The 15,489-nt window shown below is 39.5% G+C and overlaps 1 protein-coding gene across 2 annotated transcripts; it reads left to right on the top strand.

Moving 5' to 3' along the window:
• Positions 1-1,641: 1,641 nt before the first annotated feature.
• On the top strand, positions 1,642-13,224 carry nfe2l2a (nfe2 like bZIP transcription factor 2a). Of its 2 annotated transcripts, none has more exons than XM_079465110.1 (5): positions 1,642-2,041; positions 8,913-9,185; positions 10,125-10,217; positions 10,310-10,456; positions 11,000-13,224. In XM_079465110.1, exons 1-5 carry the CDS (start codon positions 2,000-2,002, stop codon positions 12,227-12,229), a joined length of 1,785 nt encoding a protein of 594 aa, XP_079321236.1. In that variant the 5' UTR covers positions 1,642-1,999; the 3' UTR covers positions 12,230-13,224. The 2 variants fall into 2 exon arrangements, with proteins under 2 accessions (XP_079321236.1, XP_079321237.1); XM_079465111.1 differs by having other exon boundaries at positions 1,831-2,041; positions 11,003-13,224.
• Positions 13,225-15,489: the final 2,265 nt, after the last annotated feature.

The raw sequence follows: 15,489 nt of genomic DNA, 5'->3' as shown, positions 1-15,489 counted from the left end.
GCAGCTGGTACGTAGAACAGCTGACGTGTCGAAAAGAGTCCAAATTTGGAGACTTTCTCAAGACCATCAGAGCAGCATGTCATCCTCCAATACTAAATATTATCGATACGTATCCTTAACCCAGAACTCTTTCATCCACAAACAACTCAAAGAAAAGTGATCATCTTAGGAAAGAGGCAATTGACTTTTTTTACGACGAGAACGTCACAATATGCGCGTTCAACCTTACGCACAGTTTACGCATCAGGAAACTTTCATTTGATCATTTTAAGTGACTTGCGCGCGGCAGTGAATGAACACGTGAACGAGTGAGAGGATGACAGTGTTATAAGTTCAGTACAAATGCAGAATGTGCGCGTGAAAGCGCACTTCCAGAGGAAAGGTTGAAAAGCACATACCTGCCGCAGCTCACGGCGCGAGAGAATCGGCGGAAAAAACGCGCACACGGCTGTCACAAAGCGCAGTGGATTTCACTCACGGACTGAGCGGATGACGCGCCTGCAAACTGTTGATGAGGCGCTTTCACGCCGCGTCCGTGGAGCAGCTGGAAGAATGTCGACGTGGAGCTGCCAATCGTGCGCGCGCAATCACGCACGCGCTCCGGGGGGAGAACACTCGAGTTTGGTGATTTGAGGCGGTGGGGGTGCAGCGTTTGCTAGCCTGGTGGTTAATGGTAATGTTAGGTAGTCTGTCTAGTTACGATTGCCATGAACTCTACCGTTTCAAACTTAATGTAAAAATCATATTTTGTGGGTTGTGACTTTAAAAAAATCGAATAAACAACGTTATATTATATCCTGTAATCACCATTATAAAAGTATTCAAAGATATCTAAAGTTCGCATATATTCTGAGCCCTTATGGATGCTTTTAGTCAGTCCAAGTCATTCGTTTCAAAAACATTTGAGAAGATTAAAAGGTAAAAGATTTAGTCATTTTTATCCTCAAAACTACTTCCAGGCTTTATGTCTTCAAATCAAAAAGCTTGTAAGGTCAAGAGAAATATTTCACTCTAGTGACTTTTGAAGTCAATCTTTTACATTATACTGGATAAACTTCTGTTTGTATTTGATTATATAGCCTACTCATTTAATTTATTGGATTTAATGCTCAGTGTCGAATTTAATCTGGGCCTACAGTAGACTACTACAGTGAACAATGTTTGCTTTGCCTCTGAGGGGCTGGCGAAAGCACATAAACCAACTCCGTCATCTATTTGCTTAAACCCATTGCTTTTATGTACATCTGGTTTAGTGCTTTGTCACTTATGAACTATTTTAACCCAAAATGGCTAAAATGGTTAAATGGATGTTTGAATTGTTAAAGATTCATCAGAATGGAAACATGGACTCATGAAACAGAGCAGCAGGGGTCGCTGTCTGACCGATAGATATTCAGATCGTCTAGGTTGCGTTAAATGTGTTTTTATTGTAATGGTCAGCGTAATAACCCAGGACGGGTCATATTATTAATAACGACTGAAACCGATTATGTTGAGAGTCTAAAGCAGGTGCAGTAATATCCTCCATCAAGACCATCTCCCAGATGTCCTCCGATCCTCCTCCGTGCTATCAGTTCCTGGGTCAGATGTCAACACCCACACACATAAAGTGAATAAATAAAGTAAAAATATTGAATCTGTATACAGTAAAGGTGAGGCTCTATATAGAGTGAAATTAAAGGTAATGCAGATTGCGCAGCTCTTCATGTTCCGCCCGACAGAGTTCTGCAGGGCTTCTCCAGGCACGCCAGAAGGGGGCGTATAACGCCGCAGCTCGGCAAACGCTTCCCATTGGTCAGCATGACTAATGGGCGGGGCCACCGAATGACTGGGGCTTTCCGCAAATTTTCATAACTCCACAGACAGCATTTCATTCACAAGTGTATCGCATGGCAACGCCAATCTAACGTATTTATTTCCAGCTTTATTTGATTAAACTCTGAAGGATATCCACATTAGGAGTTTGTCTCTCAGAAAACGGAGAGATTGTCTCTCAGAAATGATGGAAATGGAATCACCTAAAATGCTCCCAAGCCAGCAGGTAAACAATATTCTCTGATCATTTATTGTGTGTCACGACTCATATTTATTTTCTGACAAAATTATACTTACGTAACGTTAGACTATCAGAGTTTTCTTATTAAGACTATATGTTTGATCTTTTTGCCCTTTGAACTTGTTTTGTGGGACGTATGTGTTTATCGCCCGTGTTTTAAATGTGTCGCCATGGTACATGTGACTTCAATAGAGTTTGTATCCGTGATCCTGATTGAACACTTTCATTATGGAATAATTATGAAATATAAATGATTATGGTGATTTGTTCATTACGTGTTTGACGCTAGTCGTCATATTCTGGGTTAAAGGAGGAGTTTCCTCCGTCGCGGTCTCTTATCTTGTGTTTTCACCCACAATTCTGCACAGTCATTGAAGTTGGGCCGTCGTAAAGAAAAAGAACAGGGAGGAGAAATGATCTCCGTGAATATGAAATGAAATAAGCGTTTATGAGCGGCTAGTAAAGCGACGACAACATGGCAAACTTCTTTCAATGAGATCTGTCTTTGCGCTTTCATGTTTTCGCGTGCGACCCTCCATCAGACGCGTCCGAAACTGCGCCCTCTCTGCGCATGCGCGCTCGCCTTGCACAATAACAGGCGGCTCCAATCTGGAATGTGGGTGTTTATTTTAGCCTTGTGCCCTGACGTAGAGAAGTGATCCTCAGCTTTAAGTGATTAGTCTCCATCACACTTCTTTTCATTCTTTATGCAAATAAAAGAATATTGAATATTTGGGCATACATTCATTCAAAGTTTCATAACATTTTTGTTTTGTTCCTTGGGTCAATGTTTTTTAAATTGTATTGAAAAATGTTACCAAAATCTGTAAATATGTGTTGGGAATTAGTTTTTCATCTTTGTATTAATATATTGTTTTATATGTGGACCCCTTTGAATCCACTTAGCTTATAGGCCTAGCACTACATGGGTCCTTCCTTATTATAGGGCTGGGGGTCAAGTTCCTAACCGTACTCCCTTTATTACGGCCCTAATTTAAAGTAACGTTAGTATCACCCGTCCAATATTTCTGTAAACTTTTATCTCATTCCACCTGTGTTGAAAGCGTGGACAGTGATGTTATATGAGGGTTTGATAAACCGGTTTTAAATGATGACTACATGCACGTATCACCTGCCCGGACAGAAAAAAACTTCGGTACAAGCAGATCTCTTGTGTTCAGTGGTATATTCCACATTCCCACAGTCTGGAAAGGAACAGGAAGTGAGACAGGCCTGAAAAATAAACTCTTCTTTTCTGGGAAACTTTGCAGTTTTAATAAACAGCTCTGGTTTCTCATTTCCACCAACATGGATAATGATTACAACACTTCAGCCATTAATTATATAGTCAAGTGTGTGTTGGATATAGTTTCGTGCTTCTAAATACAATCCTATCCATAGGCTTCGACAGTGACATTAAACTCACATAATGCAATACTCTATACACGGTCAGCCTCATATAGACAATAATAGTCTTCACTACAACAAACATTTAATATGTAACCCAAATCAGTTATGAAACTGTGATGAAACGTATCTCCACGTGTCTTGCACGTCACATGAGCGCATGCTAAATAAAAACAGATGAAATCAACATCACAAATGTAAAGGATTGTTCTTTTGTCATTTAATAGGGAAAATTCACCCAACAATGATGTTGTTCCACGTGTACTTCTTAAAATGTTAATGACAAAAATGAAAAGGGCTTAAATCTAATATGCAGCTGTATTGAGATTATCAGCGAACACGGCTTGATGTTCAGTCTGTTTCTTATACACCAGACTGTCGTGTGACTGCAGAAGACTCGTTTCAGGAGTTTTTACAAATGATCTCTTAACTAATTCAAAGAAGCTAAAGAGCTAAGATCTGCTTTTCAGTATCACATAAGACAGAAAATATGAATATGCATTTTCTGTTTTGTAATACACTTGTAAACAACCTTTAAAGAAACAGTTCCACTCAGAGACAACATCCAATCTAAACAATCCGAAACACACTTTCCACTCATCCTTCATCGAGGAGGAATCAAGTGTATGTGTTCAGCCCGGCTTTTCGTGAGAGGAGCTCATTTAACAATTGTTTAGATGTTACATCATCTCTCTGTCTCCACCCAGTCTGCTATCTGGATCTGTAGAGGGTGTGTGTGTGTGTGTGTGTGTGTGTGTGTGCGGACGGGTGTGTGATGGGGGCTGTTGCTCTGTGTTGCTGTCTCAAGGCCCCTATGACACCAATATCTGATCCACTAATGCAGACCTTGTTGATCAAATAACGCTTGTTTGTAATTTATGTGTTATTTGTCCACATTTACCAATAAGTTAAAAATGGTTTATAAATAATAATTAGCAAAAAAAAAATCCTTTCAAGATCCAGACTTCCCGCACTTAAAAAGCAGAAATTCTACGTTGCTGTACTCAAAAAAATCAAGTAAACACTTTTATGTGACCAGTTCCTCTGTTCTGGGTTACACACTTCTTCTTTGTACAGTCCCCTCAGCCTTGTGATGTGAAACTATATAGGAAGTTTAGTTTTACAGATCTCGAGTCACATGCTCGTCTTTGTGACTCGTAAAAAACAGATTCAGAGCTTTTATCTGTAAAAGAGTTTTTCACAGGTTGAAAAATAGCGTGTGCACTCTCAGGATTGAGAGCCGTTTGAACATGAGGATGTCAAGTTCAGTTGTTAAACATTTTTCTCTTTGCGTGCAAACAAAAACTATACAGTCTTGTATTTATTTACTATCAAGTATTTTCAAACTGAAGGTGCAGCATTTCTCTAAAACTGTTCTGTTTCTGGTTTATTAGCAATTATAAAATGTGTGGTCACATTTGAACAAACTAAATACTTTTCTTTAAAGGATGAGCATGTTTACTGCGGTCGGCTTTAATAATACCACACTCATGTCAACATATGCCAGTAACAAGGACACAGCTCGATTCTTTCGACCCTGATGTGACACATCTGTACAGTTACAACATGACGGGTGGGATTTCATTCCCGGCTGCTGATTGGTCAGTTCAGAACCACACTATGCTCCTCCAGATCTGAGCAGTGTACTCTACACTAAAAAAAGATGCTTCAAAAGTTTCTTCGATGCCGTAGAAGAACCTTTTGTTTCTATAAAGAACATTTAACAACCTTTCGGTTTCACCAAAGGTTCTTTGTGGCAAAAAACGGTTCTTCAGATTAATAAAAAAATAAGAAAGAGATGGTTCGTTTGTTTGTGTAATCCATCTGCAGGGTAAGAAAATTGTCTGGGGGATTAGGTTTGCGTGCCATCATAGTACCGCGCGCGTGAGAGAGAGTTTTACTACAGTAACTATCGTTTACTGGGGTCTTTACCAAAAACAGGGTAATTTTGTGATAACCATTCCATGGTCAAATTTCGTAAGGGAGTTTACGTGGCACGCATTTAATGTCATGTACATTTCTTGTTTACTTTAGACCATTCAAATATACTTCTTATCAATTATATACAGTTAAACAGTTCTCGAAATACATTTCTTTGGTGTGCAGGTAGAGTCGACGTTACTCATCCTCCGTCTCAAGCGGTGCGGAGTCTAAACAACCCCGCTGCTGAGTTTACATTTATGCATTTTCAGATGCTTTTATCCAAAGCGACATACATTGCATGATACTATACATTTGTATTCAAGTATGTTAGTATGTGCAATCCCTGGGCTCGAACCCATGCCCTGTGTTACCTGTCGCATATATTTACGGCTGCGTCTATAAGTGTCCAGCCGTTGGGCTAAAACAACCTATTTGGGTTGTTTTAACCTATTTCTTCCAATGGACGTAACTTACCCAATTCAGATTTTGAATGTTTAACTCAGACACCATATGATGCACATTACTTCAATGTGCACGCACAGTTGTGCATTTTTGCATTACAGCATGCAATGTCTTCTGTAACGATTTCATATAAATGTTTCAGTGCTTACAATTAAAAAATGTTAGACGCAATCAATCACTGCAGTTGTTTTATTTCATGTATATAGTTCTTGTAGGGTGACGTGTTGGGGAAATAAAGGTCCAGACCACTAGTAGTTCCTGCAGACTTACAAGTACAGTACACTACAGTAATTAGTGAAGGGTCAACTTCTTTGACACTTAAAAATAATGGTCCACATCATTGGTAGTTCATGCTAGGGCTGCAACGATTCCTTGAGTAATTCACATACAAAAAATCTTTGTTTTGCATCAATGCTTTGCTTGATCCATTTAAGTACAGTACACACGGTCCACCGCGGACAAATATATTACTATTCAATAGTAAAAATAGAAAAACCGAACTTTGAAAATCGTATTTAGGTCAACTAAATGCATCATGCATAAGTTAATTGTTTACCTTTGAATTTATTATTTCTATTTTTATTTATGTTTCCTATTTATATATAGAAGTGCTCGGATTTGTTGGTACGCTTACAGCTCATTGAAATAATGCTTCATGCCTCCTGAAGAGTGATGAAATTAAAAGCTATTGTGAAAAGTTTCTGATCGCACCATCCGTCACTTTTTTCCATGGAAGAAGACCCAGGAGGACTCCACTTTTGAAAGAAAAACATAAAAAAGCCAGACTGGAATTTGCTTAAATTTACATTGACAAGCCACAATCCTTCTGAGAGAATGTCCTTTGGACAGATGAGTAAAAACTGGGGCTTTTTGGCACGCCATATCAGCTCGATCTTCACAGACGAGAAAATCAAGCTTTCAAAGAAGTGAACACCATACCTGCAGTGTAACATGGAGAAGGCTCGGTTATGTTTTGGGGCGTCTGGCACAGGGTGCCTTGAATCTGTGCAGGACACAATGAAATCAAGACATTCTGGAGAAGGCATCCATCACACCTGAGACAGCTGGAGCACTTTGCCAAACTACCTGTTAACAGGTGCAGAAGTCTCATTGAGAGCTACAGAAAACATCTGCTTGCAGTGATCGCCTCTAAAGGTTGAGCAACAAAATATTAGGTTATTTTTGTCCATTACATTTACAGTCGTTTTATAATTTACAATAATGTTGAATAAAAAAAGTCAGATTTCTATTAAATATGGAATAAACAATGGTGGATGCCAATTACTAGTCAGTTTCAAGTTATTTCTGAGCAAATTGTGCATTCTTAATTTTTTGTGGAGGGGTACCAACAAATTTGAGAAGGTCTGTATTTGTATTATATTGAATTTTGAATGTAATATGGCAATGGAATGTACTTAATGGGCTTAGTTTTCACAGATATAAATGTATGCAATTACCGAAATAAATATGTACATTTTAGTAAAAAGGAAACTAATTGGTTGTTCGTTAAGGTACCTGTCTTGTTTTCTTTTGTATATTTAGTATTGCTCTCTGATAAAGAAAAATGACTTGTTATCCGAATACCCGATTAATCGATGGAATAATCGGTAGAATACGCGATTACTAAAATAATCGATAGCTACAGCCCTCTGCAGACTGCAACACTAGAGTAATTTGTGAAGAGTTAACTTGTTTTAGACATTAAAATATTGGTCCACATCACTAGTAGTTTTCTAATAAGTAAGGGGTTGACATAGAAGTTTTGTAATATATTTTTATCTGATACACGCTTCACAAAACCATACGTTTCTGTGAGGCACTAGTGATATTCTAAAAAAAACATTTAGTAATCTGGAAGATATGGTTTTCTGGCTATCGTGCATTAGGATGCAATTAGTTTTTGTGTCATTGTGTATATCCCGAAGAGATAAAGACGAATTTATACTAAATAGAGTTCTATTCAGTATGTATATAGCACTTTTTTAAAGGGCAAATTTTTTATTGTTGTTGCATATCAGCTTTAAATACATTATAAACAATAAAAGTAATAACAGAAATGGAAATAATTACTAAAATCAAATGTTTGATTGTCAGTCAATTGTTTAATTGTTATTAATTCAACATGACTTCTTAATTATTAATTTTTACACATTTTATGTACATGTTAAGAGTTAAAAGATGAATACTCACTTCTCGACGTGTTTCTGTTATTGGCACTTCCTTATAATTAGTCATCGTTCACAAGCTCATTGAGGATATTTTTATTGAGTAATTATCGATTACCTAATAAGGATACCATTGTCCCAAATTTGCTATTAGTTCCTGAATGGTTAATCTGTCTTCCATATTAGTTAATAGTCTTATATTCCGTGTAAATGTAGTACAACTTATTACTTCATTACTTATTAGTGCATAGTTACTTGATAACAACGGACCACTATTTCATCGGACGCACGCGCCTGGCTTGAAATGAACTTCCAGTCTGTGTTTGGTTATAATATACCTTTTTTTATTTATAGTTATATTCATTTATATGCATATTTTATTGTATTGTCATTTAGATACAATTAAACTACTCAAAAGTTAACCGGAATATAAGTTTGGGCCCCATAACATTTTTTTATGTTGTTGCTGCTGAAATAATCACCAAAATGTGTCTAAACGTTTGAGTTGGACTTCAGAAACCAAAGGAAAGTCAACTTTCTTACTTTCAATCAATAAATGTCTTCTAGACCAAGTTGAAGGTCATAAATGTGCTGTCCGCAGCAGTCATGTTTTCCAGTCGACTTTAAATGTCAACATTAACACTAATAGTTTGTGTGCGTGTGGGCGATGTCGTCGTTCCCAGAGATGGAATGAAAAAGGAGAAGCAGCATGTATTATTCATACGGTCTTGTCGTAAAATCGACAATCACGTTGTGTTTGTGTTGATGTGATCTGTGCCAGGGTGGGCTCGGGTTTTAATCAAACTCAGCAGAGACAGGCCGGGTGTGGTCAGAATGTGCCGAGGGCCTGCATGCGGTACTCTCGAGTCTCATCTCATCTCTGATCTCTCTCTCTGTAGGATATGGAGCTGATAGATATCCTGTGGAGACAGGATGTGGATCTGGGTGCGGGGAGAGAGGTGTTTGATCTCAGCTACAGACAGAAGGAGGTTGAGCTGCGTCGGCAGCGGGAACAGGAGGAGGAGAAACGCCAGCATCACTTGCGGGAACAGGAGAAAGCTCTGCTCGCCCAACTCCAGCTGGATGAGGAGACGGGGGAGTTTGTGCCACGGACGTCTCCACCCACAGGCGCCCCGATGGAAGCTAACACAACAAACGGGCAAATCACACAGGTACGCGTGCATAATTCTGACCAATCAAGAGAAGCCCTGGTTTAGAGGCCTGGGTGTGTCTGAGGTGGATGTGCTGTATGTCGTGTATGCCCTCACGTACGCACTAAAGCACCTGCTCCGGTCACATGTTAAGAGAGGCTTTGGGATCTATGGCACACGCAGGTATACGGTCGGCCTCACCCTCCCCTCATATTACAGGGTGCAGCTGCGGTGTTGCCTGGTTACTGCTGCAATGGCATAATTACTGGAAGTCAGGTGGTAAGGTTTCACGGTAAAAGCAGTTCAATGTAATAGAGAGCAGATAGGTACACACATAAACAAACCCAACACCACTGATACTTAAGCCCTGTTTGGACTGAACTGGTATAAATGTTCCAAACGTACTTTGTGATTTCTAATCCGACCTGAAAACTGTTTTTGGTGACCTTAAACCGGGGAATACATTTATGAATAAGACATTTATTTGTGAACGGACGAAGGGCCCATCTAACAGCACCTGTTGCCTCAAATGGCAACTTTTTTTAAAGAATTGCTGACAGAGTAAAGGCCCATTAACACCAATAAAGATTCAATCAATTAATTGGTGTAAAAAATTGCTTTCAAAGTGATGCCGATAATATCATTGAGAGAGATTTTTAAAACTTACTTTTTTAGTTATCGTTCATGGCAATAAGAGTATTGAAATGGATAGCATAGCCTTGATAATTTGAGTACACTTTCACCACACCTACCACCAGAAAATATACTCTCCCCGCTACAGTAAACAATCGTTTTCTGAATCTATAGATCCCATCTGATTCCGAATCAATACATATAATGAAGTCATGACGATTCAGAAAACGTCCATCCATACGAGTGCTATTCTCAGATTGATAAAGAACCTGCTGTGAGGTAGATGCCATGGTTTAATGCGGATGTTCTTTGAATATGTATGTGCAGAATGGGCCGTTCACTGCGGAAGGAGACGCCATGTCATTCGACGAGTGCATGCAGCTCCTGGCTGAGACTTTTCCCTTGGATGAGCCAACAAAGGTAATAATGGGATACGTGTCGCCCATGAAACCTAACACTTATATCATTACTGCATGTGAATAACCTCTCACTCTTTTCTGTTTTCTGTGTAGCCAGCTTCAACCTGCCTAGATCCCTCCGTTCCCACCTCCACAGACCCGGTCATGCCACCAGATATGGCTGTGTTTACCCAGAATCCTTTGCAGCCGGACTCTCTAGATCAGGCCTGGATGGAGCTGCTGTCTCTTCCAGAGCTACAGGTATAAGCAAAATAAATCCACACCACAACTCTAAAGATACAGAGGAACTATATGCATTGCTTTTTAGACAGGCAATCAAAAGCCATTCTATTAAAAAAAAACATGCATGTTATCTGGATCTATAGTTTTAACTCTTAGTGTGAACGGGCTTAAGACTTTTTTGTCACATTTCACTGTTCAATGACAATCCTACTAGAACTACAAAACAATTGTGATGAAACGAATTCCTCACATCAGTTTAGAATCAGAGTTTGTGAGGTGCGGCCACTTTCTACCACGTGTTGTTTTAAGGGCGTGAGCAGCAACCAAATGACCTTCTGAACTCATACTGTGGTTTGACTGGTAACTCTGCATTGTAGACTTCATTTGTTTCAATTGAGCCATTTCCCCCATTCTACAGTACACACTATCTGCTATATAACAACTAGAAAAGAGTATAATGTAAACATTTACCAAAGCTATGAAGAATATGGAGGGAATACTTTATACAGTTAATTTCTTTGTTGTTTATATCTTGTTAATGTGACGTTCATTTTTTTTTAGCAGTGCTTCAACATGCAGATGCAGGAGACATCAGAGATGGATGGATTTATGAACTCAAGCCCCTCTGGAGAGGTTCAGGACACAAACTACAGCCAGTACCTGCCTGGAATGGAGCATCTTTCTTCCGGCCACATCGAGGCGTGTCCTGCCGAATACATCAACACCTACGATGGATCCTTCAACACTCTGGTTTCACCCAACCTCAGTCAGATGAGTCTGAATGGGCCAGATGTGGGGTCCAAGTTTGGACCGGAGCAATTCTGTGAGCTGTTTTATCCTGAGATGGACGTTAAAGTGAACAATGGTGTTCTTACATCTGATGAAACAAACATGGCCGGCCAGTTGCCTGAGATTGCCTGTGATCCTCCGGTAAACCCCATGGATCTACACAGCTTCTCTCCTGGAAACTCCAGCTCGGAAAAATCTGAACCCTTGACGGAATTCCCAGATTCTGATTCCGGGTTGTCGCTGGATGCGAGCCCCGGTATAAATTCTCCGGGAAAGTCCATGCACGGAGACGGATCCTTTGGTTTCAGTGACTCTGACTCAGAAGAGATGGATGGTAGTCCTGAAAGCGCCGAGTCAGATTATACAGAGATATTCCCGCTGGTTCACCACAGCGATGGAGTCCAGGTGCTTGTCTCGGATAAATTTGCTGCAGAGCCATGGGAAATGAGAGTGAAAAATGCAAAGGTAGAGCCGGCAGAGGCCAACGGCCACTCCAAACCTCCCTTCACCAAAGACAAGCGGAACAAACGCTCAGAGGCTCGACTCTCCCGTGACGAACAGAGAGCAAAAACCTTGCAGATTCCGTTTACCGTGGACATGATCATCGATCTTCCCGTGGATGATTTCAACGAGATGATATCCAAACACCAGCTCAACGAGCCTCAACTCGCTCTCATCAGAGACATCCGCCGCCGTGGCAAGAACAAGGTCGCCGCTCAGAACTGTCGCAAACGCAAGCTGGAGAACATCGTAGGCCTCGAGTACGAGCTGGACTCGCTGAAGGAGGAAAAAGAACGTCTGAAGAAGGAGAAAAGTGAGCGCAGTGCCAGTCTGAGAGAGATGAAGCATCAGTTGAATTCTCTGTATCAAGAAGTCTTCGGTATGCTTAGAGACGAGCAGGGCAGGCCTTTCTCAACCAATGAATACTCCCTTCAGCACACTGCCGACGGCAACGTTTTTATCGTTCCTCGCATTAAAAAGACTCTGGTAGAGAACAACTAACTTGCTTCCTTCACCTATTCTCTTTCCGTACTTGCTTCTGTTGTTTGGTACCGCTTTTCTCCTGCGAACACTGCGTATTAACCAGGCACGAATTTGATAATGTGATCAGACACTTGGTCGAGTGCTTGGTAGGCCCGCCCACCAAGAAATCTCATCATCCCAACCCTCTCTGATAAACTTTTCCCCGAAAAAAAGGCTATCTGCCCATCCTAGCAAGTAAAGGAGCCCCATCCCTGCCACTTGGCTTGGCTAGGTACCCCGTGGTGCCTGAAGCTCAAAATAATGAAATGATGTGACTCTTTAGATGTTACTTAATGTGACATAGGATAGAAGTATAACTAGGATAGATATTCTGGGTCAATTTAGCATTTCTGACTTGTTTGGAGATAAAAGCTCCACATACAATGGCTTGAGACTCAGTGTATAGGATGAGGCACTAGTGTTCCCTGTAGAGGTGTTGATGAGCAAATATGTCATTGAAACTCATGCATACACAAGAAATATATTTTTCGATAGCTGTCCACCGTAGTGACTTCCATGTGTGAAATGGTTAATTTCTTGAATATGTGTGTAGCCGTTTCATATTCAGCGTAGGGTGTCGTGTCATGCCTGGTTACAACACAGTGTACGTTTTATGCGAAAGAAAAAAACTAAATAGGAGCGTATTTTACGTATACTTCAACCATTGAAACGGCAAAACTATTATATATGTTTTGCCTGTTCTACTTTCCTAATATTTCTAATCTCCGTTGGATTTTGTACTCTTTATATTTTCTCTGGGATTCTTTTACTTGTAAATACATTTATACTTTATTTGCTATTGAGATAGGAAAAATGTACTGTAAATAAAATAGATCACATTTTAGTATGCAAATAAGTTGCCGATCATTCTAAGTCTGCACTTGAGTCAGTTTTTTTATCTTAATTTACAACTTTATTGCTGTTTTATTCTCTGACTTTGTGGCTTTATAATGAATAAATACTTATTTAAACCAGTTATGTCTAGTGTAGTTTTAAATGGTCGTTGGTTTGTGAAGTGTATGGTTTGTCGACAGAGCAGGGGTGCGTTTCCCAAAGAAGCATTGTTAAACATGCTCGCAAGTTCCGTCGTTCCAGCATAGTTCAACGATTCGAGTGTTTCCCAAAACCATCGTTCCGACGATCAATCGCAAGCGGCATCGCTAATTTGCATGGTGGGAGCTACAGGTATAAAGCCGTAGAAGCATCGTTCCTTATGAGATGTAGACATACATGCATCGAGCTTAAGATCAAAGTAAGCAAGCAACATAAGTGCATACCATATCTATAAAAAAATTTGTCAAGAAAATAGATGCACTGTTTTTTTAAAGTGCACATGCGTGCTCTAGGACCCTGGAGAATCCCTAACCCTGGGCGGAATTACGTAGGAAGACACTTCCACTTCCTTAAATGAATTAAATACTGTGAAATAAAACAACAGATAACAAAAGTAGTCCTTAAATGCAATGTGTGTTATTTACATTACAAATGTGACATTAATTCGACCTGACATATTTATTAGTAGACTAGACGCCATTACTACACCACCTGTGTGGCGACATCAACTACATTGCTGAAGCGACCTGGTTCAAATAAAAGATCTCTGACAGAGTTACTACAGTTTTGGGAAACAGTCGTAACTACGTCGTTAATTTCCCCAAAGATGCATCGTACTATGGTGGTTAAACAACGACTTATGTCGTTGTTCGGGAAATGCACCCTTAGTCAGTTCATAGAATGAAAGAGGAACTGGATATGTAAACCAAGATAGGAAGCAGTGTCAAAATTAATTCAGTGAAATATCATAGGTTTACCACACCAGTTTATTAAAACATTTTTTTTACACATCACAACATGTTTTGTTGGGTTTAAGATGATAAAGCAATGAGCTTTTCAAACTGAAGCCAATGGTTTGTGGTTGTCGAACGAAAGTGGAATATTAATGCATTTGTTTTATTTAAGTATGGACTTGACTGAAATATTCAACCAAAAATTGGAGAAAAAACTAAAGACAAATACACAAGAGGTGTAACATTAATGTAGTTGTAAACTAATCTGGATCTAGAAATACACCACAAACAAAAAAAAGCATTTGTTTAAAACTTTTAAATGTAACACTTTCTAAATCTGAACAGATGTTTTTATAAACTAGACATCACACACTTGCAGACTTTTTGATAGTTTCAGATAAAAACAAACTAACTGATCGAATCAAGTCAATTTTATTGATATAGCACTTTTAAAAAATGTCATTGTTACAAAGCAGCTGTGCAAGAAAACATATAATGTTATGCAAGTCAAAACACAGCTCAAATATCACACGGACTATAACTTCCTAGATGCCGTGAAATAAAATGAAATAAAACTATACAATTCTGACTGACAGAGACTTTCTGCAACAAGTCCAGAGTGAAAATCTGGGCAAAAGTCTTGTAGTGTATTTAAACCTTAAACAAACCTTTTTTCCTCCGACGAACAAACCCAGCATTATGCAACCGAGCTGAGCGTTTGGCTCATGTTCGAAATGACTTTATTAAACCCTGTTGGCCAAAGTTCAGGAGGACCGGCATTTGTTTGCAGTGCCAGCCAGCTTCACCTTTAAACACGCCAAACCCTCTCCATTCAACCTGCAGTCACGCTAGCAAACAGGACTGACCTCTTCAGAGACGCCCCATGCAGGATCCATTTACTGTACAGATAAGCTCAATGAATGATAAGAGCAGGTGATATGTGCGTTGGCATTGAAAGATGCTTTTGTACCAATGTCACATTTCAAGTCTTAACACTGCATTAAACCTCCCAAGCTTTCACTCTTGTCAAGGCTCGACACGTTCTTTACGTAAGCAATGAGGCCATGTGACCCAATCTTAAACATTTACCCATGATTCTAACCTTCATTCAGTGTCAAGGGAACAAAGTCTGGCGTTTGGTGGAAACATCGCGTGTGAAGAAATGGCAATGTGCACAAACACAAGAAGAAGAAAAACGCTCTCGGGGGTTTAAAATACTTTTATTAAACAAGAGAAAGGTTTGGCAGCGCATTCACACACATTCATTTGAAACTACATTGGCTATGGGTCATGAGAGAGAAACGGGGCATTATTGAACACATCAACATTAAAACTGTCATCATTTATTTACCTTCATATGGTTTAATGACTCTTTCTTCTTAAGTGATTGAAAATATTTTTCTTAAAATCTATTTAAATAACAGATTTGCAAATATTTGAAAACGATTGTGT

This window comes from Barbatula barbatula (assembly GCF_947034865.1).
Source record: "Barbatula barbatula genome assembly, chromosome: 9".
In the NCBI taxonomy this organism is placed as follows: domain Eukaryota; kingdom Metazoa; phylum Chordata; class Actinopteri; order Cypriniformes; family Nemacheilidae; genus Barbatula; species Barbatula barbatula.
This window is presented reverse-complemented; position numbering and strand designations above follow the sequence as displayed.

Coding starts and splice junctions, on each gene's coding strand:
- nfe2l2a (XM_079465110.1), top strand. CDS start 2,000: ATGATGGAAATGGAATCACCTAAAATGCTCCCAAGCCAGCAG. Junction 2,042..8,912: donor AAATGCTCCCAAGCCAGCAG/GTAAACAATATT, acceptor CTCTCTCTGTAG/GATATGGAGCTGATAGATAT. Junction 10,457..10,999: donor TGTCTCTTCCAGAGCTACAG/GTATAAGCAAAA, acceptor ATTTTTTTTTAG/CAGTGCTTCAACATGCAGAT.